Here is a 25,770-nt window from a genome sequence, read left to right on the forward strand (position 1 = left end):
GAACTGCTGAATTTCCCAGATGGGCTCCACCTGCCTCCTCAGTTGCTGTAGCATTCCTTCATGCTTCCTGTCTGGCTCATCTCCCAATGAGCCTACTCATTTCCTTTCTCTGAAACCTGTCCTATTGCCAGGGTTCAAAGGTGCCATAAAGGATAAGGTGGTCATGAGACCTGACCTCCAAACTCTGACCTTTGACAGAGCCTCTAGAGCCACAGCTGTAATTGCTGTTAGGACTGGATGGCTGCTGGATGACCCTTAGAGCCTTGAGCGGTGGGATGTTTTAGTCTAGAATTTAGGGTGGCCATTGTGTTGCTGCTCACCAGTCTAGTGCCAGTCTTACTTCCTGACTTCTCAGTGATCTCTGCTGTTTTTCCAGTTAATGTTCCTAATACCCCGTGGACTGACTTTGTAGATACTTGAGTAGGGTCGTGTGGTAGATGATATGGAACATTAGGATGTACTGCTGGACGGGACCATAGCCCAGTGTGTTCTTAATACTCGGGAAACTGAGTCCCTGAGGACACTCCTTCCTTTGGAACCTAAGAATGCACTGCTGCTTCCCTTCCCGCCGAGACCCCACCTCACTGCGACCACAGCCCTTTTTTAATACCCAAAGCTGATTAGTTGGGTTTGGATGGCTTGGAGGCCTCTAATAATCCTTCCTTTCTTTGTTACCTATCTCACCTAGAATTTAAAGAAAGTTAAACCAGCTGTGAAATGTATCACCTTTCAGAAATGAATAGCATCTTAATTGACTTGACTCCCTTTGGAAACACGTCCAACTGGGATTTCAAAGTCTGAGTGTAATCCGGTACGCCTTGAGGTTGGAACCTCAAGCTGGGGCACTCCGGGGGAGACTGGTCCACCTCTAAGTTTGTTTTCTGGCTCCAAACAAATGAGTGGCTGTTTTACGATTGGCACGCGACCCGGTTTTAGAAATACAACCATATAGGGTATTACAGACTGGTAACCAGGGGGATTAAAAAGTGAGGTCATGGAAGGCCCAGATGAAACTCTTTTAATGTGTATTACAACTGCAATTAATCATATTAAAGTGCTGAGCCTGCGCCTGCTTTCACTGCCCCGGGTGTGTGAGGATATTTGAGGGGCTTGCTTTGAAGGACTCTCTTCTTTGATGGTGCAGATGGATAGCAGAAGCATACAAAACTTTGTATCTGGTATTATAGAAGCCTTTTGTGTGCGCTTGCAGATTCACTCGGTTTTGAGAAGCAAACAAATAAACTTCATGCAGATTGGTAGGATGTGCAAAGAGGATGGATTGCAAATGCAATCTTGTAGCTGTGGCTCTGTGACCCCCCAGAATCAGCTGAAAAGGAATGGGCCCTCCTGTGTGTCCAGCATCCAGCAAGTTACAGGACAGTATTCAAGAGTGAAAGATTTAAAAGATACTGCCAGGTTGGGAGGCAAGAGTAATAAACACAGGAAACAGTGAGCCACAGAAGGAGCTGTGGTTGCTAAGTTTGAACTGATGGGGTAGCAGTGGGCTCCTAAGATAGAGAGGTACATGAGGGTTGTCTTCCGGATGGCGCCCTGGGTGGGGTGGGCATTGAATGGGGTGTCACCAGCTGAGGCACAGGGTGAGGGACGCCACGGTGCTCTGAGGGGAGAGTTAAGCATGGTTGAGTGGTGGAGTGATACAGTGGTAGGGGGTAAGGCTGGAAGAACTGAAAGGCAGTATAGATGGAATACTTTGATCTCTCTCTTTCCTGCTCCCTCTCTCTCTCTCTCTCTCTCTCTCTCTCTCTCTCTCTCTCTCTCTCTCTCTCTTTCTCTCTCTCTCACAAGTGCATTTAAGAGAAGACTAGTACAGTGTTCTATCCTTATAAGGATGCTGCCTAGTTCTATTTTTGAAGACCTAGTTCATTTTTTTAGAAGTCATCTAAAATACCCACCTAGACTCCCTTTTCCCATTCTCACTGTTTGTTTAACAAGACAAAGAGGTTGCTTAAAATTGTCAAGTTCAACAGATGTGGTCTGGGTGTGCTAATATTCCCTAATGAGTAAAGACTCCACTCGGTGAGTGAATAATTAATAAGAGAAAGAAATGTCTGTTCCTGTATAATGTTCCCATTTGCTCATAATTAATGAATGTCACACAACGTTATTCAAAGCCAGTTCTCATAAAGCTTCCTTGTGTGTTTACACGGGTTTCTTATCTCCGGGACTTCTCAGAGCTTTTAGCATTCTGAAGTGCACTGGGAATCTCTAAGCGCAGGGCTGAGGGAAGAAGGAGGAAGAGCAGCGCCCTTTCTGTCCACAGAACATCTAGTGTTCCACGGGGTGGTCTTTGGGAACGTGCTGCCCTGCTTTTCTGCCAGGCTGTGTGCCATGCACTCGCCTGTGTGCCAGCTGCCCTCCTTTTTTGCACTTACTTTTCCTACCCTGAGATGACAGAGATGCATCTCTGGATACAAAGATGGTGAGGGGCCTGTACAGCCCTCCCTTCCTTTTTCTTTGCGGTTAGAAACACCAGCAGCACACTTCTTGCAGGGCTGCACAGGAGAGTTGCTTGTAAGCTGAATTTGGTGTGACAAGTGCCTGCAGGCTGACATAACTGGAAACAGAGTACCAGATCCATATCCTGCCATTTAAAACCATCTTCCCAGAAAAAACCCTAGAGTGGCCAGGATGAATCAGCATGCCATGGCTGGACACCAAAATAAGCGTGAGCTTCTAGACGTGGCACCCAGCGGATGGTCAATGCTGGTGCCGTGAGACCGTGGCAGCAAGCAGCACAGTGTACTTTTAAGGTCAAGAACAGCAGCCCCGAGCACCCCAGACACAGCTGCTGGTTCTTTCCTGTAGGAAGAAGACTTGGTCTGCTTCAGGACAGTGGTCTGGTGACTTGAACATACTATTTTACACGGCTTTCTGGTGGGTTTTTCCTTCCTCGTTCCTCATTTGCACCCATGCACATTTACATTCTAGATTCACATTGTCCAGCATGAGCAACTTGTGGCTATTTATATTTAAATTACTTAAAATTAAATGAAATTCTTCCCTCTCTGGAGACAGTGCGGTTGGAGAGCGCTGATGTCTGTCAGCAGTGGGGATCCCTATTTAAGAAGGCTTTCTGGGCCTCCCCAGGGCACAAAACCCAGGGTGCCCGGTGGCCCTTCGCACACAAGACTTGCCCCCAGCCTGGAAGACCCTTTGAGGGCTCTGCAGATTTCGCTGTGTGACAAGCCCCTCCAGTATTAACCACAGGGTTTCCTTCCGCTTGGGACACTGAAAAAACATTTCAAAGCAGTTTTTCCTGTTGATCGTATCTTAGAATTCAGGAGCATCAAACTGGATTTCCTGAAAGTTTCGTTTGAGCCCCCAAACTGCTTGCTCTCCAACTCCTGGAAATCATTTGCTTAATTCCGGGTTAAGTGCAACCCCACTTTGCTTTGCTTATAGGTCCCTCCCTGATTGCAGTGGGAAAGGGCTCTCTTAGAGAAGATTTTTTGGGGCATTAGTTCCACCATACTGTTTTTGACGTCTTGGTTGGAACAGAGCCTGGAAGGAAGATGTGTAAAGCAGTTGTCACCCAGACTATTCCTCCGGGCTGTTCGTGGAGTCCTTTCACGGCAGGTGCTCGCTGCTCCCAGGAAGTGTGGTCCTAGGATGAAGAGTGCTCACTGCTTTATTCTGTATGGCTGGCACTTGTTCTGTCTGGAACGCACCAGGTATCCCAGGCTGTTTGGGACATCAGTAGGTGCTGGTTTTTGCAACTGGAGGTGAGATTAAAAGCAGGCATTCCTGAATTTGGAATCTAGTCTCACTTAGAGAAAGAACCTGTTGGCCTCGTGAGTTTACTCGTCTTCGTTGGCACAGGCTGGACCCCAAACCTGGCCAGGAGTCAGCAGCTCCACGTGAGAGCTGTTGGGACCACCAGTGGAGCAGCGATGACACTGTTTACCCAGGGCCTGTCTGCCCCTGTCATCAGGCACTGTGTATATTGTCCTCCACTCAGAGAATCTGTGCTATTTGCATTTGTTAAAAGGGTCAGGTTTATTTCTTGAAGAGATCTGTGAAGAAGGAAAAAAAAAAAAGCACAAGAGGGTGGGGTGGGGAAAAGACAGACTCTAGGCTGACAACCAAGGAAAGGCAAGAAAGGCTGGGACCACAACTGTCTCCCTGGATTTCAGTGCACAGAGCTGGGTACCAGTAGGCACTCAGTTGTTGAAATATGGGCAGTATTATATTTTCGTAACAGTTCTATAAAAAATGTGCTGGTTTATACATTTCACAGAGAAGAGCAGACTGAGACTCACATTAAATAAGTTGCCTTTGGTCACCCAGCTAGAACATGACAGCTGTGATTCAGACCAAGTATGCCTGACCCGTAGAACACATGCCTTCACTCCGCTGAAGTAGAGGGAGCATATTCTTGCTCTCTCCCTCAGACACAGTCACTCTCAGGTGCTTTGTATTTGGGGGTTTCTTGGTTATATTTTTAACTTAAATTTTTTATTACATTTCAGTATAAGTTCAGAGTTACAGAAAAGTCAGCAGGAAGGGTATAAACAGTTCTTAGACCTTTTTGCCCAGATTTATAAGAGTGTATTCCTGGTGGCCTTGATTTGTGAGCTGCTTTAGCATGGGACGGGGCCACCCTGGGCCTTGCTGCAGGAGGAGACCTGTGAGGTGGGGTGTGGTGTGTTCCTTATGAGAAAGAAAAACAACCCTGTGACCCCACCCAGGAACTGTCGCTAAATGGGAAGCAGCCCTCAGGGCTTGCTGGGTGAAAACAGGAGATAGGAGTCCATGGTTGATGATTTTTTTGTGGAAGAACTCTCCCTTAGAGGAAATGGAGAGTTTGAAGAATATAAAAGAAAAGTGGCTTATAAAAAGGACAGCTTGTAACTTGCCACACAGACACTGCAAGGCTGGCACCACACCCTCCCTGGCTGCTAAGAACAATTAAGCTGGCAGGCACAGTGCCTCCTCTGCTCACCACTGTTGTAAAGGGTAATGGTTATGCTGTTTTATTTACACACCTGCCGCACAGGGTTTTTAACCCTTTTCTTATTCTCATCTGTTGTACCTACTTTCTCCCTTCTGGGTTCCCGGCCTTCCTCCTCCGGCCTGCTGATTTCCAAAGGCATTGGACTTAGGGGAAGACTGGGGGCATTCTGCCACATCAGAGGACAGTGGGTCTCTTAAAAGGGGTGAACCATCTGGAAGTTTTCCAGATCTGTCTCCAGTTCTAACACTAAAAAAGACCAGTCTCCTCCATGCTGGGGGCCTCAGTCTGTTTGTGACTTCTGTACCTTTCCCTCTGCCAGGACCCTCCACTCAGAGAAACTGTGCCTGGTTATCATTTTGGAAGCCTTTTTTTCTTGACTGGTGCTCACTCACACTCAGCCTGTGCTTGACGGTAAGCGCCAGGAGGGTGGAGCTGACCAGCCCCAGCTCAGGCCAGTGCCCCATTAGCAGAAGCCCGCCACGGTCGTGAGCTTGGTCTACAGTTGACTTACGAGTTTGTGTCACGCAGGGTCACCCCCTCCTCAGCAGGAAGCACCTACAGAAGAAAGACTGACACCTACTTCCCCTTGAAAGATTTCAAGGGTCCACATTCCTTGAGGGGAAGTTACAGTAGGTGGGTAGCCAGACGTGAGCTGGGAGAGGGTTGGGGATTTTGGCCCTTGTTTACATTCTGTTGGATGCTTGTTTATATTGTAAACAGTATGAATAAACTGTTCTGGGGGCTGTCAGAAGGGAGGGTGTAGATTCCAGACCTGCCAAAACTTACCAGTTCCAACGGAGAAGTTGACCCTGATTTCATCTCAGAGTAAATTACACGCTCATTAGCATACTAAATCATGCCCCTTGGCACCAGGACAGTTCAAGCAGACCATTTTAGGAGAAAAAGGGGGGCGTCACCCTATTTCCCAGAAATCCCCTCCCTGTTCAAGGAAAACACCACCTACCTTGATGAATATTCCACCCCCTGCTTAAGCTGCAGCTATAAGACCCCCAAACCGAACCCTACTATGCTGCTCACTTTTGGAACCTAGCTGCACTCCCTTCTTAAGCGTGTACTTTGCCTTATTAAACTACTCTTCGCTTGTTAAAAAAAAAATACAAAAGAGTAGATCATAAAAGGTTTTCATCACAGGAAAAGAAATAACTATGGGAGGTGATGGCTATACCTAAACTTCCTGTGGTGATCATTTCACAACATATACACATCTCAGATCCTTACGTTGTACACCTAAAACGAGGACAGTGTTGTACGCCAATTATATCTCAGTTAAAAACAGGATCAGGGCCTTTTAGGTTTTCACTGCTTCTCTGGGATTGACTGTCGAGTTGGTCAACAGTGAGGTGTGTGGCTTGGAGACCCTTGGGTACAAGTCGTTTCTGTTACTGCCCCAGGCAGTTTCCTTGGGTTTTAATGTCTGAGAAGTATAGTCACACAGGCAAGTGTCAGTTATCCATGTGTGCTGATCCAGGGAAGGCTCCTTTCCTGACAGGCTTGCTCCTTGGCTGTCCCCAGGCATCTGGGAATGCTGCCGTGGGGGCCTCAGGAGGATGCCCAGCAGCACCAGACCTGCCGCAAGGAGCTGACCAACTGACTTTCCCTTCTCTCTGCTCTTAATCGCTCTCTCACCCCTTCCCCTTCTTCATTCTTACGTTTCTTGCTTTTTATCCAAGTGGTCAGCCCCAAGGGCAGATGTCTGCTACAATACTGTGCCCTTTCCTGGTGAGCCGGTGGCTCCCTCAGTCCTTCAGAAGGAAGCATGTCGCCCCCTTGGTCACACCAGTAAGAGCAAATCTTTGCAAAATTATCCTGTTAGGCCAGGAAGCACCTTTGGGACAACCTGCTCTAGTCCCTGTGTTTGATGGAAATGAGGGTGCCCACTCGGGTCAGTAAGCTGAGGACAGACTTGGGACTACAGCCCGGGGCTTGCTGGCATCGGGCACTTCCCACAGCACCCTTTCCCCTGCCAGTGTCACTTCCCACACCTGTGAAACGGAATGTCTCTTACATGCTTTGAGTAGTCTTTGGACAGTTCATGCTGCAAAATGAATGTTGAGACAAAGACTGTTTCATTTTCCTCTGCAGCTGTGGCCTGTAGCTGACTGGATTGGAAAGAACAGGGCAAGCAAGAGATGTAATACATGCTTTAAATTTCCTTGGAAAGAGTCATCGAAACTTCTGCATAGTTTAATTTACAGCCTTTCTTTTTTTCCATATCAATGACACCAAAAATCAGATTGCTTTGGGGTTTTACACTGGCAGATGGAACGTTCCCAAGGGACTTGGAGGCTTGTTCCCGAAGCTCGGGAATGAGATGCTGTGTACTGACCCTTCAGACATCACTAGGGCAGTGCTGCAACAGCAAAGCTACTGAGACAGTTCTTAGTCAGTACACTCCTGTCAGTGTCTAAAAATCAAATAACTTGAGACCTGAATGGATCAAGAGCCATTTATACTCTTAAAATGTTCATGCCGGGTTGTCTAATGGATATAAAACACTAGTGCTCAGTGAGTACATGGGAACAAAGGCCCACTTGGATAGTCTTCCACTGTGAGGATGCTGTGGTATGTCTGGCTGGAAAAGAGGCACCTTTTCAAAGGTTTTGTTTTGGGCGATAAATCATCTGATCTTAATTGCTCTTCCTCTTTGTTTTGAAGATTGCCAAGCCCCTTTATTTTTTCTGAGTTGCTGCTCAAGTTTGAATCTGATCATGTAGCCTTTTTAAATTTTCAAACATCCACATGGGAGTGGGTGGGGACCTTTCGATTTATGAAAACAACACAGAGGACCTGGATTAAAAGTGAGCTTGGTCCCCTAAAATGGTTGGTTGTCCCTGGACAAGCCCCTTGACCTCTGTGATCCTCAGTGTCCCTGTCTGTAACGTGGGATGCTGGTTGTGAGGTATAATCAGGAACTCCTGTGGGGAAGGACGTGGCCATGTCATGAAACCGTCAGAGTCACTGAGGGTGGGTGGGCCTCGGGGTCAGGCTTCAGTCGCTCTACCGCTCCCATGGAACAGTCAAGTTTCTCTTGGCAGGTTAATTTACTTAGAACTTGATCTCCTCTGGAAACTGGAGGAAGGACGCCTGCTTGGTTAGGCTGTTGTGAGAATTAAATGTGATACAAGTCAGGTGCCTCGTGTACTGGCTTTGCGGGGTCACCGTGCTCTGAGGTTTGGCCCTCTGTGCTCACAGAGCAGCCGTTGCATAAGGTCATGCGTGTGCGTCAGACTGAACCGTTAGTGAGTTCTTGACAGAGGTGAGAGGGGTTGGTAGCCACCCTCCAGAGCTTGAGGAGGTGGGGGTGGGTGAACCCGAGGGGTGGAGGGTAAGAGGGTGAGAGGGGTGGTAGGGGAAGTCTTTGGAAAGTAAATCCCTCTGGACTTGTGTATAATTTGACAGGTCAGTTGTTAGTGCCAGTTAACACTCAATAATTGCCATACCTTTTGCTTACAAATATTGTAAAGCTATAAAGACCATAAAGTTCATAGAATTTGCTGAAGAGAAAGAAACTTTTGGTATGTCTTCAAATGTTGCTTTGGTCGGTTTTACAGGGGCACTTAAGGAACAGTGCTTTTGCAGAAGGGAAATTTGGCAACAACAGTTTTACAACATAATAATTAATGAAGTGTTGCTTTTAGCTGCCGACAAATTAGTTTTATTTGATAGACTCCCGAGGAAGACTGTAGTCTGAAGGAATGAGAATGATACTTGGTGGATGAGGCTGGGGAGTTTGAAAGTGAGAGGGAAGAGAGACAGAGGGTGTGCTTCAAGGTAATCGCTCCCTAGTTGTTCTTGTGCAGAATGTGGAAAGAATCCTGGCTTATCTGCATTTTTTCCCCCTATGATTGCTCATGTGTGGCATGGCTTGTTTTTCTTCTAGGATGTGGATAAAGAGAAGGAAACTCACAATTACCTCAGCAAAGAGGAAATCAAAGAGAAAGTCCATAAATACAACTTAGCTGTCACCGACAAGTTGAAGATGACCTTGGTAAGGAGGCACCTGTAATAATACCTTGTAGGTTGCAAATGCACGTTGTTGGTACTATAATAGATATGTTTTTAAAATCTCTTAATAGCATTTGTAGAAATTTAGCGGTCAAGGGTATGCAGGGCAGAGAAATGGAGTATTTCTGTAGCTTTCAAATTCAAGCTGTTTTAAGATATCTCAAAATCAGTGAACAACACTCCTTAAAACTTTATCATGAAAGATTTTGTGACTCCACCCCCCCACCAAAAGATTTTAAGCATTAAGTATAATCATTGCCTGTCCCAACATATAGGTGGTAATTCAGATTCTAATAAGGCCTTAGGTAAGTTTCATTTTGTGGGAATAAACTTGGAAGTGCCAGGAAAAGGACAGCGTGCCGATGGATGGGAGGATAATTGAGCTAAGGTTTTCTCAGCTGGTGAGTGTGCACGAAGAGATTATATATTTACCTCCCTGCAAGTTGCTGTTTCAGGCTCTACAACATGGTACCAACCCTGTTGGAACCTCCGTGGGGAGTGAGGGTGTGGGAAGGAGGGTTTGATGACACGAGAGGAGAGCCCACATCAGGGCCTAGAGAACTCATGTGTCTCTAAATCGGACTGGAGTCTACCTTGCCCACCCATTTGGTGACGTTCCTCGAGGCACCTGCCATCCATCCCTTGGTGCCAGTTTCCAGGGCCCTGGGACTCCTGCCTCTTAGTCTGTTTTGACTGTATTTGACAAAAAAAGTTCAGCAAAGGATGGGATGACTTGTTTAGAACAGGCCTTACCGAGTTCTGTGACTCTTGGGGAGGAGCTTTTTTAATTTAAATTTAAATTTAAATTTAAATTTTTCTCTTTTTTAAAATTTTTATTAAGGTAATCATTGATACACACTCTTATGAAGGTTTCACATGAAAAACATTGTGGTTACTATGTTCACCCATACTGTCAAGTCCCCCCATACCCCATTGCAGTCACTGTTCATCAGTGTAGTAAGATGCCACAGTGTCACTACTTGTCTTCTCTGTCCTGGGGAGGAGCTTTTAAGTATAAGCCCTTGGGATAAAGGCTCCCTTCCCAGTGGGAGTCCCCCAAAAGGGTGGGGAGGGGCAAATGATCCCAAGAGTATTCTTCATTATTCCCAAGTGGTATTTCTCCTTTTTCAAACACAGTCTTCATCCAAGGAGATATATTACACTTACCGTGGCCTTTTTCCCCCTTCCCCATGGAGATTTAAACAGATTTAAGTAAGCTTCCACGTTGTTTCAAAAATAAAAAATGTAAGTGTTGTAAAGCTTCCCATAAGAATGAACAAGTGAATTACTATTGTGAGTTGATCTTGTGGAAAGGAAGCATAATCATAAAGGAGGTTTTTAATGTTCTAGAATTCTGTCATTTATAGCTGGAATGATTTAAACCTGAAGATTTGTTTTAATAAAGCCTTAGAATACATTTTTTTTTCTAAATATACTGAATGTCAAAAGAAAAAGTGAAGACAAAAAAACCATTATCTATTTTTGGCAACTAAGAAATAGTAATTCTACTTTCAATTAAGAAAAGGGCAAAACTTATAAAATTTGGGAGGTTAAATATATGCAGTTTATTGTATAAATATTATAACTCAAAGTTGTTAAAATACATGTATACATAGGAGACATAAATGTGGTGTTAAAAAAGACAAATTCTTGTATTTTAATATGTATAGTTCACATTGTAACTTCAGTTTGTTTTAAAAATATTGTTGCCCGAGATGACAGGAACGTGTCGTCAGGTATCCCATGCTGCGCAGGGTATATGCTATATAACAAAGCTTAAGCAGACTTGGTGATCCAGGACTGAGCGTACTTGACACTAGGAAGGAGAAGACCTTGTTTTCTTCCTGTCTGCTCCCTTTTGACTTGGGTATTTCAGAGTCCTAACTGTCCTTCCCTTTTTGTATATGGCTGGTAGTCAGTTACAGGATCCCTTTGAGCAGTTAGCCCAGACGTATCCCCTAAGCTGTCGTAAGTCTTGGGGTTGGGCTAGCATCTGCTCCAGTGGGTTTGACCTCACCAGGGGGCCCCTGACCTTTCACATGCAGCTTCAGTGGCATGAACTGGACTTTGGCAGCCACAGCCCGGGAGGCTTGCCCAGCCACCCCATCTGCCCTGCACACCCTGCCTCTGGAAGAGCTTTGAGGGTGTGCTAACCTGCGGCCATTCCCTTGGGGGGCAACTTTTAGTCAAGTTCTGCAACGGAGCAGTAAGAGGCAGGAACGTGATAAAGTATGTCTCTCCTTCCCTTGCTGTGGTTTTGATCTGCTCCTAGAATGCCACTCAGCCCAGCTAAGTGTGTGCTTTTCTTCCCGCTTCAGAATTCAAATGGGATTTACACTGGCTTCATTAAAGTACAGATGGAACTCTGCAGACCTTCACAAACTTCTCCAAGCTCTGGAAAACTTGCTCCCAGCAGCAGCGGCTGTATGAACACACTTCACATCAGCAGCGCAAACACTGTCGGGGAGGTGATTGAGGCCCTGCTCAAAAAGTTCCTTGTGACCGAGAGCCCCACCAAGTTTGCACTTTATAAGCGTTGTCATAGGGAAGACCAAGGTAACACTGCCATGCTGAAAATTAAAGTGGTCTCTGCCTTTATATCTTTGTCCTCAGTAGCAGAAGGCAGGCTGATGGGTGTAACTTTCTCAGTTACGTCAGAGCCCAGGGACAGATTCTGGAAGCCACAGTGATCAATGGCATGCACTTAGTGTTTCCTTGCTGCCCATATTTTTGAGTTGGACAGTTTTGGATCTGAGATGCTCAGAGGCATCCACGTGTGATAGACATTTTATGGAGAATTTTGTGATGCGCACAGGGGGTAACTTTGATTTTAATGTTCTTTAGGACGAAAAAGAATGCCTTTGTGTGTGGTTTTCAATAGCATGTGTACGTGTGATATGCATCTGAACATGGAGTGCCTGGGACTTGTGTTCTCTGAGACCTTGAGGATGGGGAGATGCATGTGTATTACTGCGTGTTTCAGACTTACTGAGGTGAACGACCACAGGCTGGGGTTCTCCTGTGTCCTTAGCTTGTCTCCTTAGCTGTTACACAGGGGCATTTTGTCGTCCAGGCCCCCCAGAGGCACATGAACCGAGGATAAATAACATTTTCATCTGGGGTCTGCCTGTCTGGACTTAATACCCACAGTCAGTGGACAGGAAAGATCAATGAGACTGAAGAAGATATTCCAGGTCAGGTACTCCAGTAGAAATTGATACTGATGGTGGGCAGTATGATTAAGTGATTCACTAAGTGCTACTTTGAAACTGGTGTGTGTGAGGGAGCAGTCAGCTATTGAACTTGTCTAGATTCTCTGGGTAAAGCCTAAAGCAGCTGTAGGAGAAAATACACTAACCTGACATGGTAGGAATGTCCTTCAGTTGCGTGGAGATGAAACCCACTAGGTGCCAGTGTGCATACATTTTTTTGGCCACATAGTGTGGGCTTGGCCATTGGGATACAAAGGTGAATCCGCCAAGGTTCCTACCCCAGGAGGCCGCAGGCTTAGCACCATGGGGGAAGTTTACATCTCCAGGGAAATGAGCACCTACAATGGAGTTATATCCAAAAGGGCCAATGTAATATAAGCTCAGATGGCATTTTTATCAGCTTCTTTGCCTGCTCTCCTGGACTTCAGCTGCACAATCTGACAGTAAAGGTGTCCTGTTGAAATAATACCCTCATGCTGGCAAATCTTCCAACGCTACAGGCGGTGCCAGCACCTGTGTGTGCGCAGCCCGAGACACCCGGAGTTGTGCTTAGAGCCGCCAGAGCTTGTATTCTCTCTACTTGGTTTGTTGGCAGCTGCGAATTCCACATTGATCTGCAGAGATTTGCTCCTAGTACTCTGTTGTCATGGTCTTTGGATGGTATATTTTTACTGTTTTTAAAGGTGTTTCAGATCTTTTTTTTAAAGTTTCTTATTTTGCTTTCTAAAAGGAGTAGAATGAATGGTAAGTACATTTGGGACTACTACCCATTTAAATTCATTCTTGACAATTACTTCCTTTTTAAGCAAAACACAGTTTATATTGGGCAGATAGAACGGAATTCATATAGATCAGCCCTCATCCCACTGGGGGCTATTTATTGGTCACAGGAGGAGGATGGTGACCTGATGGCTGGGGTGACACGGACCATTGCCTTGATCTGGAGGAAGGGATGGGAAGGGCGGTGAAGGGTGTGTGGTCTAGGGGATGCTGAAGTGGTGATTGTGATGGGCTGCTTGTGTCCTTCTCCAGTCTACGCCTGCAAGCTCTCGGACCGGGAACACCCACTCTACCTGCGTTTGGTAGCAGGGCCCAGAACAGACACACTTAGTTTTGTTCTTCGTGAACATGAAATTGGAGAGGTAAGTGGTTGTTCATTCTTGCTTTAAATTCTACAGAGCCGCTGGTCCTGTTTTATTGCTCCAGTCTAGGGAGTGCCATGAAGAGGAGGAGGAGGAAGCGGGCTGGGGAAGAGAATGTGTATATGCATCTCTGTCTGTCCTCATGGGAAGAAGAGAGGTGATCTAAGGAGGACAGCTTTCTGTGTGTTTTTGCATCGTCAGAAATGAACCCAAAGTTAGCCCACATTATAATTCTTTTTTTTTTAAGGTATTCCTTGCTAGTAATTTCCTTTTTCCACCTTTAAAAACCTTTTCTTGAGTTCTTTGGAGCTCCTATCTGTTGCTAGATGGGATGCAGCCTGATTCATGAATCAGTGAATAAAAGCCAGTTTGGTCATTAAATTTACTGAGTTAAATTTTTGTTGGTTAACACATTTGGTGACTGTGATGGGATCTGAAGTGAACTTCAGATAGCATTCAAGGAAAACAAGAAACACAGGCATTGTACCTGTGCATCCTTTTTGAATTCACATTGTTGCCATTTCTAAGGGCTACGGGTGTATTCCCTTCACCTGAGCGACATTGTGGTTACTACATACGCCCATATTATTAAGCCCCCCTTCACATACCCCATTACAGTATAATTTTTTTATAACACTTTTACATTCTCCCATGTGGGAGGGAATAAAATTTTTTACTTGCTCTCCAGCCAGTCATTTTCAACCAGCTACATCCAACTTCCAATCCAGCTGAAACGTAACACTCTCTGTGTGTTTGTTATTAACAGAAGTCCCTGGGCTAATCTGTTCTAAAGGGAATGGAAAGGAAAAGGAATCTCTTCACCACGAAAGACATTTAATTTTCTAGAATCTTTTTTTCCTCTTCGCCCAAATGATTAAGAAATTATGTTTATATATGCATCATTTGCCATTTTCTCTCCAGGGAGGATTGTATTTAGGCCAGTTTGGTTGAGGAAAAAAGCACTTTGGACTGTCCTTCTAGATCAGGTGTCAACTTTAAATGACACTTGAGTACTTGCAAAAGCTCTGGTCTCAGTCTAATGTCTGGAACAGGAAATGGTATGAATTGTCCATGTAGAACATGTGTGATGCAGTGAATAGAGTTTGCAGGATAAAAGTTAGAAAGCCAGGACTCTGTTTCCTCCTGTGCTTGTTAGATTAGGAGCATGACCTTGGGTAAATCATCTAACCTTTTCAGTCCTCAGTTTTAGAATCTGTGAAGAGGGAGTAAAGACTTTCAGAAGTGGTTTTGAGTCACCAATTAGAAATGTACATAAATATGCTTTGTGAATGTTATGTTTATATCGTCAGTGTAAATTGAAACTTTAGGGAATTTTAGGAAGATGGCGATTCTGGACATATTTGAAGTTTCTTTTTATTCTGATGTTTTGAAGTTTGAAAAATGCACTCATTTTGGGAAGAAAGCTGGGTGCAAAAGATTTGGCTTTTTAGTTTGGCACATGGCAGCATTCCCTCTGAAAGTAGGCCAGACACAGTGGTGTAGTCTTGCCTGTATGTTATTTTTCTTGTACTTGTTATTTTCTTGGTACTGGTCTTTCAAATACTGCAATTAGAGCTACACTGTGTGTGAGGGAGTCATGTCAGCCTAGTTTGGGCATTTACTTTCCATTGTGTTTGATGTTCTGAACTGCTTTATTGGACCTCTGTAAGGTGTTCATGTTTGTTTCAAAGTTAACTGAATCGAGGGAGGAAATTCTACATAGGTATCAGGGAGCGGGAATGACATGATATTTTATAATGCCCTTTATTTTGGAGAACATTGTGAAAAATAGTTAATTGCTAAAAGCTGATGGGATTTTCTGATGTAGAAAGTTTTATCTCCTACCTCCCTGTTTCTTATTTTCTTTAATAACCAGGTCAGAATTCATCTCCCAGGAGCCTTCTCACACCGAGACCACTTGGTGGTTTCATTCTGTTTCCTCTATTTGCTTAACCTTAGGTTATCCCCAGCCTTTTCCCTACCCCCCAGGAGTTCCCCCACAGAAACTGTTCCTGGCCAGGGCAATGATTCTCAGCTCAGGACCCAGGGCTCCCTTTTGGAAGGGGAACATATGTACTTAAATGAAAACCAACCCTTCCAGGTGATGCCAAATACCCTTCTTGCCATTCACTGCTTTAATTTAAAAGCTAAAAAAACCCAAGCACTTATTTTGTGCCTGCTAAGTACCAGATGCTCTTGGAGAAGCAGAACTTAGACTTAGGGGAAGAGGCAAAGCCCAGAGAGTGAGAAGTGCATAGTTGTAGGTGAAAGAGAATGGTCACGACAATACTTAAATCTTTTGTGATCAGGGCTACCAGTGCTTGGTGAGAGCGTCTAATAGACCTAGTCCTACAGGAGGCAGGGGAGGAAATCATGGGAGGCTTCTTAGAGATAATGGCACTTAAGTTGAGACTTGAAGGTTGAGTAGGAGTTTGCCAGGTAAAGTGGTGGAAGAGAGAACATATTCAAAGCCACTTAGGGAAACAGGTGGAGGGACAGCATGGGAGAAATGAAGGTAGAGAAGTCAGGGTCTTTCAGACTAAGCAGGAACAACTAGGGGAAGACACTAAATGATTCTGAGCAGGGAGGGTCATGCCCCAGCTTCCATTTCACAGCATATTCAGGCTGACTGTTTGGGGAACAGAGTGGCAGTGTTAAGAGTGGATTGAACAGAGTGGCAGTGTTAAGAGTGGAGTGGGCATGCTACGCAGGAGACTGTTCCAGGGATGCAGAAGAAGATGATGGTGGTTAATACTAGGGGGAAATAGAGATGGAGCAAAACAGGCCAATTAGAGAGTTGCCTAGGAGGTGATTAAGATTGTAGGAGTTGATTCAAAAAAAACATGCACCCCTATGTTTATCGCAGCCCTATATACAGTAGCCAAGAAATGGAAGCAACCTAGGTGTCCATCAGTAGATGAATGGATAAAGAAGATGTGATACATATGCACAATGAAATATTATTCAGCCATAAGAAGAAAACAAATCCTACCATTTGCAACAACATGGATGGAGCGAGAGGGTATTATGCTCAGTGAAATAAGCCAGGCGGAGAAAGACAAGTACCAAATGATTTCACTCATCTGTTGGGTATAAGAACAAAACAAAAACGGAAGAAACAAAACAGCAGCAGACTCACAGAACCCAAGAATGGACTAACAGTTACCAAAGGGAAAGGGACTGGGGGCGGGGTGGGCAGGAAGGGAGAGGTAAGGGGGAAAAAAGGTCATTTACAATTAGCACACATAATGTAGGGGGGGGGGGTGGCCAGGGGAAGGCAGTATAGCACAGAGAAGACAAGTAGTGACTCTATAGCATCTTATTACACTGATGGACAGTGACTGCAATGGGGTGTGTGGGGGGAACTTGATAATGGGGGGAATGTAGTAACCATAATGTTGCTTATGTGATTGTCTATCAATGATACCTTAAAAAAAAGTAATCTCTTTAGGAGTGGGATCCCAGGTTTTTTTAGAATTAAAACATTATTAAAAAAAAAGATTGTAGGAGTTGAGAAAGAGGCAGTGATAGTAAAGACTCCATGTAGAGGGACGATGGAGTGAGAAGTGGTTTCTAAAGACTCTGGGGGTCAAATCAGAAGCGAAAGATTCTAATGGACGTAGGGACACATGGAAGTACATTGGCTTTAGTGAGAGTCATTTTGGAGACTGGGAGGAGGGGAGCAGGGCGATTGGAGGGAGCCCGAGTGGGAATCAGGGAGTGGTAGGGCTGGGAGGTTGGCCCTCTAATCCAGGGCTCCTGACCCGCTGGCCCTGAGCACCTGCCTGCCCAGCAGGGCCAGCCACGCGTCCCTGTGCTCCTGGCCAGCACTCCCAGGCCTGGCATTGGCTTAAACACCTGGCATCCTTTTTTGTGTTTTCACACAGTGGGAAGCCTTCAGCCTTCCAGAACTACAAAATTTCTTGCGGATCTTGGACAAGGAAGAAGACGAGCAGCTGCAGAACCTGAAGAAGCGTTACGCGGCCTACAGACACAAGCTGGAAGAAGCTCTCAGTGAGATGTGGAAAACTGATTAAAGCGTGGGGCTCCCTGCCACCAGGGACGCAGGACCTGTGTACAAGCCAGCAGCCAATGCCTCTCTCCTCAGAGGGCTGTCTCCTTGCCCAGTGATGCTAGGGTTTTCCCCTTTGTTACCTCTAGATGCAGTTCCCCAAACCCTGCCAGGGAGCACGTGGGGCCGTCGGCTTGCCCTGTGACAGCCTGCGCCACCCCTCTGCAAGCTGAGTCTGCAGTCTCCTCCGGAGCGGTCCAGAGGGCTTTGAAGCATGGGCACTGGGTTTTGCCCCACTTACTCTCTTTTAGTTACTTTGTGTGATGATGTTAAGCTTAAGGATGTACAAATGATTTGTTAAAAGCTTTACAAGTAATCTATCTGAATACTTGTCCTATGTTGAAACTACCTGTTGGGTTTTTCGTTGTTTTCCAAATGTCAGGAAACGATCCACATGAATTGAAAGGCACAAAAAGCCAGGAACTCTGAGGAATTTGTGAAGGATTTTGGAAGATTTTGACAAAGAAAGTAAAGAGCAAGTTTGGAAGAAGGTGTGAGTGGAGGGTGGGGGACTTCAGGAAAGGTGGTTTGGTGATGAGGTAGAGGAGAAAGGTGTATTTGCTGGTAAATTAGTTAAAAGCATTCAGTTTTGAGAGGTTTAACCACTGTAGTATTGTTTGATTTCCTGGTGAGTAATACGTGGGAACAGCCACAGAGAGTAGGACTAGACCAAGGACTAGACCAGCAGGAGGGGCGCCCACCTGCAACTGGCCGGTGCTGGGTGTGCTCTGGCAGGTGGGTGTCGCACACCCAGACAGACCCAGGCTGCCGGGCCGCCTGCTTGGGGCCCAGAGCCCCGTGTCCTGCCTTCCGGGTGCAAGGTCACGTGGTGCAACGTCCAGGCCGGTGGGGCACTGACCGGTTGCTAAGTCCTGCTAATAATTTCTCCCCCTGAGGTTGTTTTCAAAGTTGAAAAGGAGTTTTTTGGGTAGGGGACAGCTGTTTTGCCCATTGTTAGCTGGGAGATTTGTCAGGTAAAGGGCTCACAGCACACGTTTGTGACAATCACTTCCGTCCTTTCCCTTCTTTTCCTTTTTTCTTCCCTCCCTTCGTCCACCCCTCCCCCTCTCCTTCTCCCTCTCGCTCACAAATTGAAGTCTCTTCCTACATAATGTGCAACATATTATATGATATGTAATACGGATTAAAGCCCTAGTGCCATCAGGACCTCCCACTGGGCTGGAAGGAGGACAGTGAGGGAGGACAGCCCGCCTACCTGGCTGACCACGGCAGAGGGATTCTTTATGGAAACGTTGTAACAAAAGTGCACCTTCCTGCCAACCAAAGAAATGCCTGTGCGATAGAAGCCTATCTTAAATTAAGCGGGTTAACCGCCTTCTGTGCAGCAGTTCATCTGAAAACAGGAAAGGTGTGCTGTGGCGCTAGAGGGGCCTTACAGTCTATTTTTTGTCTAGATGTTTTTTGTTTATAAATTCCCAAGGAATTGTTAACACTTTGGGGACACCTAATGGATTCTTTTTGAAATTCCAAGGTGCTTCGGTTCTTAGCCTCCTAAGGGAACTGTGCCTTGTGCAGCGTTTCCGTTTCCCTCCGGCGACTCTTCCGACTTTCCAGGGAACACCCATCTTGTTGGAGGCACAGAGTGTTGGCTATGCTGTGCCGCCCCGGAACTGAGACAATCGTATCTTCCTAAGCTTTTTTAAGGCGACTTGGAAAGAAAAAAGTAGGACTAGTTATAAAATATGTATGGTATGGCACATCTAGTTAAATTCTCCATGTAACTTTTTTGTAGTGCATTGATGAGGTTTTAGTGATACTGTCACCCAACACTTTATTTGTTCAGGGAATGGCTTCATGATTTTCATACTGGTTTTATTATTCAGACCGGCTTGGGTTTGAGGATACTGTTACCAAACACCTGGTCTTTTAATTACCTATCCCAGTAAGCTTATGTTTTGTGAAGCATTTGTTTCTCAGATTAAGACACTGTTAGAACCTAAAGTAGTAGCTGATGGGTATCTGTGAATTTTTTTTCTTTTTTTTACTTGAAGTAGATTGAAATAGGGGTCCTCATGTATATCCCCCAGACCCTTGCTCCTTGTCGTGTGACCACTACAGGTTGCAGTTTGGAAAATGTGCTGTACTGAATTCCGTCAGTACATGGTTCTTTGAAGACTCATGTCTTGGCCCAAACACTGGTTACTGCAGCAGCATTTTTAATGTGTAAAAGAAGAAAGACCATTGAAGGTCAAAGATTTTTAGAAAATCATTGTACAAATTCTTGCTTTAAACTAAGCTTTGCTGTAATACTGTTGTCTCTTCAGCATGTGATGGTACAGGAACGATGTTAAACGAAGGGGGTAGTATTGCAGGGGAGCATTTGAAATCGCAGAAGTAAAAAGTTATAATATTTATAATTTTGATGAGTTTATTTTTATAGGGAAGATTTTTCTTCCCTAAAATTGTCTCCTGAATGGTGAGTTGTTTCCATTATTAAAAGTTGAAGTTGTCAGTTAATGTTTGTGTGTTTTTATTTATGATAATATGAAAACAATGACAGTAACACACCAATAAAAAGTCACAGGAGGTGGGATGAGCTTTTGCAGATACCCAAGGACACATTCCCAGTGTGACAATTTCACTAGGTGAGTCGGGCACCTTTTGTTCTCCCCAATTTTTCCTTCTTATCCTCTAGGAAAAATAACCCCGGCTGAGTGCCCATACAACGCATTCCTAAAGCAGTAGTTTTAATTGTGAACTATACACACGTTCAAAAGTGTATAAAGCACGTGGGCAGTTTAAGATGTCAGTTCCTTAGAAAATCCTCTCCCTCTACCCTCCTTTCCTGCCCCAAGGTCTCCCTTCCATCCTTGAAATAGGCCACTTTCAACGTTGGTATTTTTTGTTCAACGAGACTGACTCACACAGGAGGGCGGAGTGTTTGGTGACCATCAGTGGTGACTCGGTTTAAACCTCATCTTAGGCCTTCGTGCCAGCCGGAGGCAAGTGTTTTTTCTGCTGCACTGCCCTCTAGAGGCGCTGGTGAAACAGGAGCAAGGCTGCAGGGACTGGTGAGGGGAAACATTTTAGTACCACAGCTGCTTTTAAGTAAAAATACTGATAGAAAATGATGGCTTGATATAGATACCCATTTTTGATGAAGTATTCAAAGGAATTAGTTGGGTTCAGCCTTAGTCACTACCCAAGGTACAGGGGGGCAGAATGTTTCGGTATTTTTATTCTTTAAAGGGAGTTGGCTTCCTGCTGTTGGTGGCTTTTCAGAATTTGTCACCAACTGATACCTTGTTCAAATAAACATGCTTATGTTGCAGAGTTAGCTCTCAAGAATTGTATACTGGCTTTGGGACTCTGTCATGTGATTTTAATTAGATATTTTCTTTTTTTGAAAGGAGGAAGAAAGTCATCTTTTTAATAGCAAGTTCAAACAAATATTGAGGCAATCTGTGTTAACTCATTTCCTCCTCCATGAAGGCAGGTATCGTCAACATCCCCCTTTTACAGATGAGGAAACAAACACTTTGCGGTCCAGCAATTTGCCTGCCTCTTAAGTACTGTCTTCCTCGGTGCGCTATACAGTTTTTCAGTTCAACTGTCTACTAAGAGCCTGTGTTGTTGCCTATGATGGGCAGTTGGTCGAAAGTGGGCCTCTCTTGGTGCAGTTGGCTTTTGTGGGAAGTGAAAGTGTAGCCTTGATACTAGAGGGCTTTACCATGCATTTGTTCATTTAGCATTCAAGTTACACAGAAAGAAATACCAACCTGTATTCTCATTGGCAAGTTCTGGTGCTGGGAGAAATGAACCGGGCAGTTACCCTAACCCAGTGTTCTCACTGCAATAAGCAAAATAAATCCCTGGAACCACCAGAAGGAAAACAGCTCCCTGGAGAAGTCAAAGTTCCTAGGAGCCACCAAATACTGCAAAGGCTGGAGTTTTACCGCTCCCCCCACCCCCACCCCGCGCGCCTGTCTGGCGTGACCCCCGGGGTGCTGACGGGGCGGCGGGGGCGCGGGGACCGCGGCTGCGGGGAAAGGCGGGGCGCGGGAGCGGGCGGCAGCAGTAACCGCCTGGCGAGTGTGCGCCACCGGCGGGCTGGTGTTTGGGTTTGCTGGTGGTGTTTCCGTTTGCTGGTGGTGTTTCCCTTCATTTTGTTTTGGCAAATCTTTCCCTTTAATTCTGTAAGGTGAGAACGGTGGGGCAGAGGGCAAACCCTTTCCGAAGACACTTGGGACCCTCGTGTGTGGCCTACGCGGCACTTAGCAGCAGCTGAGCTCCTAAAGCTCCGTTCTTCTTTCCGCTTCCCGGAAATGTGAGTATTGGAATTTTTAAATGTTTATACACTAACAGCAAAACATAGGGGCTCTTTGTACACTACAAAGGAAGTTGGGGTTTAGGCTTCATTTTTGGAAAGGAGTTATTTTAACCAGGATAATTCCTTTTTGTCTTTTCGAACAAGGAGTCTTACCTTTTAACACGCCTTGTCTTCCGCGTCTCGGATTGGGGGTGGGGGGCGGTGCTTGTAGACTCCCCTCACTTTACCTGTCCTCATGTACCCATGGGATTATTTCAACCCTGTGTGGATCCTTTTCTCTGAAGTCGAGTTGTAGGAGGCTCTGCTATATATTTTCTGATTTTCATGTACAATAAAATTTCCTTAAATTCCAGGAATCTTGGAGCAGCACACTAGTGTTTTGCCGAAATTTCGAAACCTTGAATTATTACTATTGCAGGCAGAGGCAACAGCTTAAATTCAAATCTTTTATCTGAAAGTGGCATCTCCCGATTCTTTTCAAAATGGCACACATTTCAAATATTTTTTCTTGCATGTGTGATCTCTTTAAACACTCAAAAGTCATGATTTTTAGGTAAAATTAAGCATTTTTGTCTGATGCCTTATCAACGAAAGATGCTTGTCTGAGAATATAAGGGCAACCATAGCAATCAAGAAACTTGGGTATCATGTTTTGCAAGAGTCCAAGTTGTCCTGCCTTCTTCCAGACAAATTGTCTTCAGTTGTGTGTGTGTGCTGGGGAAGAGAGTGGGCCTCAGGGGAGACAAGCAGCTAGTGTATAGGGATGTAGGATTGTCCCTGTGTCCACCTGGTCGACCACCCCACATCTTACTTTTTACAGTTGCATTCATTTATAACTAAGGCAACTGAGCAGAGGCACAGTAGGTCTTGTGAAAAGTTATTTGTTAAGCCGGGTTGGGAAAGGGCAGTGTTTAAGATATGCTGGAAGAGATTTCCAGACAAAATGAGGTCACTGTGCCATTTCTTCATGGTCCACTTCCAGATCTGCTGAAGGTGCTGATTTTAAAAAGGTTTTTCTGCACCTCACCACAAATGAATTCCATATTGAGAGTAATGGCTAGCCTGCAAAGAGATCCCCTGACCTATCTCACTTAGCTCTGGAAAGGACAATTGCATGTAATATATACTGTTTGACCCTGTATCCTGGCCACAACTAACTGAATCTTAGCTAAAACCTCTGATACAAAGCTGTTAATCAATTAGACTTTCTCAAAAATTAAAATAAAGAAATGGCAGGAATTGTAGTCAGTCAGTGGTGGGTACTAACAGACCAGGGCGCTGAGCCTACCACTGGGCCTTGTGTCAGTGGGGAGAGAGACTGCAGAGAAAGCAAGACAATGGAGCAGAGAAGGTCTATGTAAGTCTCAGAGTAAATTCAGAACCTGATGTATTTTAGCTGTTGGATGCTCATGGTACCCTTTCCTGAGGAAAGAATGATCTTTATTTAATGATCTCACTACTAATGCACCCATCTGCAATGGGGCCAAGAGTACAAATAGAGGGAAACTTATAGCACTAAATAAATGATTATTAGAAAAGACAGAAGGGCTCGAGTGAGTGACTTCAGACACTAGAAAACTGCATTGTAGCTGCATTCATCCCACCGGTTCCTGGACTTGCCATTGGAATGAAGAAGGAGATATCTAAGCTGGTCTGTGCATACACTAAAACAACAAATTTGACTGGATCTGTACTGTCGGAACTCAACCAAGAATTAGGAGAAGTGCAAGTTGCAGCGCTCCAAAATCTTGGGACTATAGACTATCTACTGTTAAAAGAACATATGGGATGTGAACAGTTCCCAGGAATGTGTTGTTTTAATTTGTCTGATTTTTCTCAAACTATTCAAATTCAGTTAGACAATATCCATCATATCATTGATAAGTTTTCACAAATGCCTAGGGTGCCTAACTGGTTTTCTTGGTTTCACTGGATATGGCTGGTAATTGTAGGTCTGCTTTGGTTATGTAGCTGTATTCCTATTATGTTAATGTGTGCACACAATTTAATTAGTAGTTTAAAACCTATACATGCTTATGTTACACTACAAGAAGATGTGTCAAAGAAATGATCAATCTTCCCATGTTTTCTTCCGTCTGGTACTTCTATAGCTTTTCTTCTTCCTTCCATATTACAACCCTTAAGTAGAATTCGTGCCTCATATAGAAATTACCGAGTGTCATAATTCTTCCAAGTGGTAAAGATAACTTAAGACAAATGCTGGGCATAGAAGCCACAGGGCATAAATCTGCAAAGAAGTAAAAAGCTAACCTTTTCAAACAATAATGCTTCTCTCTCACTTACCAACTTTACATTTCCCTGTATGGCCCCGGAAGATGACTGGTTAGCCAGAGACGGGTAAGATTCCTCAAGGGAGGAACAACCTAAGACAGGCACAGTCACAGGGGGGCCATCAGGTGAGAAATTGGGGATCAACAGAGGTGAGGCTTAGAACACCACCCCCCCTGTTTTGAGAGAAATCTTCTGCATCCGTGGATGTTTTGTTGCCCTTGTCTAGCTTGGATTAATACTTAGTCTATAGGCACACACCTGATCATCTACATTAGCCCTCTTACAGCACTAAACTATGTTTTCTACCTTTATCTTGCATCTACCTACCACTTCAGCATTTTATTAAAAATAATAACAACAACAATAATAAGGGAGAAATGTGGGATTCACATATAAATCAAGTATAAAAATCAAACGAATAATCATATTTGACCTGATTGTTTATAGTTCATGATGCGTGATCAAAATCGAAAGTTTCTGTGATGACTGCCCTTGCACTGTTCACCATGTAAGAACTTATTCACTATGTAAGAACTTGTTCACCATGCTTCAGAAGATTGGAGACTGTTGAGAATTAGGCTTGGGGTTGATTAATGATTGTGCATTGAGTCCCCTATACAGAATTTTATTGTTGTTAACGAACATATGATCAATAAATATGAGGGATGCCCTCTCAAAAAAAAAGAAAAAAAACTGCAAAGCAAGCAGAAAAGAGAAGTCATAAAGAGTGGTAAATGATGATGTAGAAAACAAAAACAATGAAACCAAACAATGAAATCACTGTTCTTTGAGATCAACAGAACTGGTAATCCTCTAACCAGACATTTTAGGAAAGAAAGCAAAGGCACAAATGACCACAATCTAGAACAAGAGCAGTAACATCAGTACAAATTCTGCAGATACACTTGATCTAAGTTTGTATTTTAGGTCTGCATTGAAATGTTTCTTTAAAAATTACTGTTATTTTGGGTGGAAAAAAAAAGGTGAGTTCCTGTACAGTCCTTATTTTGACTAGTTTTTGAAAAGCTTGCAAATGCAAGCACTGATGTCACTGCTGCTACCCACATGTTGGTTCCCTCAGAAATTTAGTTTACAGTTACCTGCAGTATAGGTACACTTGGGATTTATAGTGGGTTTGTTTCCGACCCCTGCAGTATATCAAGTGGAATGCATTTTGGCTTCCCAGTGCGTTTAAACTCCACTGCAGTCTGTTAGGTGTGCAGTAGCATTATGTTTAAAAAAGCAATGTATAACATGCCTTAGTTTAAAATACTCTATTGCTAAAGAATGCTAACTATCATCTGAGCTGTCATTGAGTTGGAAACTTTCTGCTGGTGGAGGGTCTTGCCTCATGCTAATGGTTGCTGACTGCTCAGGGTGGTATTGTGGAAGGCTGGGGTGGCTGTGGCAATTTCTTAAAATAATACAACAATGAAGTGTGCCCCATCAGTTGACTCTTCTTTTATGATCTATTTCTCTGTAGCAGTGATGCTACTTGATAACCTTTTACTCACAATAGAACTTCTTTCCAAATTGGAGTCAATCCGCTCAAACCCTGTGATTGTTTTATCAACTAAATTTATGGAGAAGTCTAAATCCTTTATCATTTCAACAATTTTCACAGCATTTTTATCAGCAAATTCCATCTCAGGAAGCCACTTTGTTTGCTCATCCATAAGAAGTGCGTGCTCATCCCTTCAAGTTTTATCTGAATTGTTGCAATCTCTTGTCACATCTTCAGGCTTCACGTGTTCTAATTT

The 25,770-nt window shown here is 44.4% G+C and overlaps 1 protein-coding gene across 1 annotated transcript in view; it reads left to right on the forward strand.

Annotated features, from left to right (window-relative positions):
- RASSF3 (Ras association domain family member 3) overlaps positions 1 to 19,905 on the forward strand; it is a 71,211-nt gene extending 51,306 nt beyond the window's left edge. The window contains exons 2-5 of the mRNA XM_037007156.2: positions 8,877 to 8,984; positions 11,320 to 11,557; positions 13,246 to 13,355; positions 17,243 to 19,905. Of these exons, the coding sequence (XP_036863051.2) occupies positions 8,877 to 8,984; positions 11,320 to 11,557; positions 13,246 to 13,355; positions 17,243 to 17,392 (606 nt within the window). The 3' untranslated portion in view covers positions 17,393 to 19,905. The remainder of the gene's footprint in view (positions 1 to 8,876; positions 8,985 to 11,319; positions 11,558 to 13,245; positions 13,356 to 17,242) is intronic.
- The last annotated feature ends 5,865 nt before the right edge of the window (positions 19,906 to 25,770 follow it).

This window comes from Manis javanica, chromosome 10 (genome assembly GCF_040802235.1).
Source record: "Manis javanica isolate MJ-LG chromosome 10, MJ_LKY, whole genome shotgun sequence".
Taxonomy (NCBI): domain Eukaryota; kingdom Metazoa; phylum Chordata; class Mammalia; order Pholidota; family Manidae; genus Manis; species Manis javanica.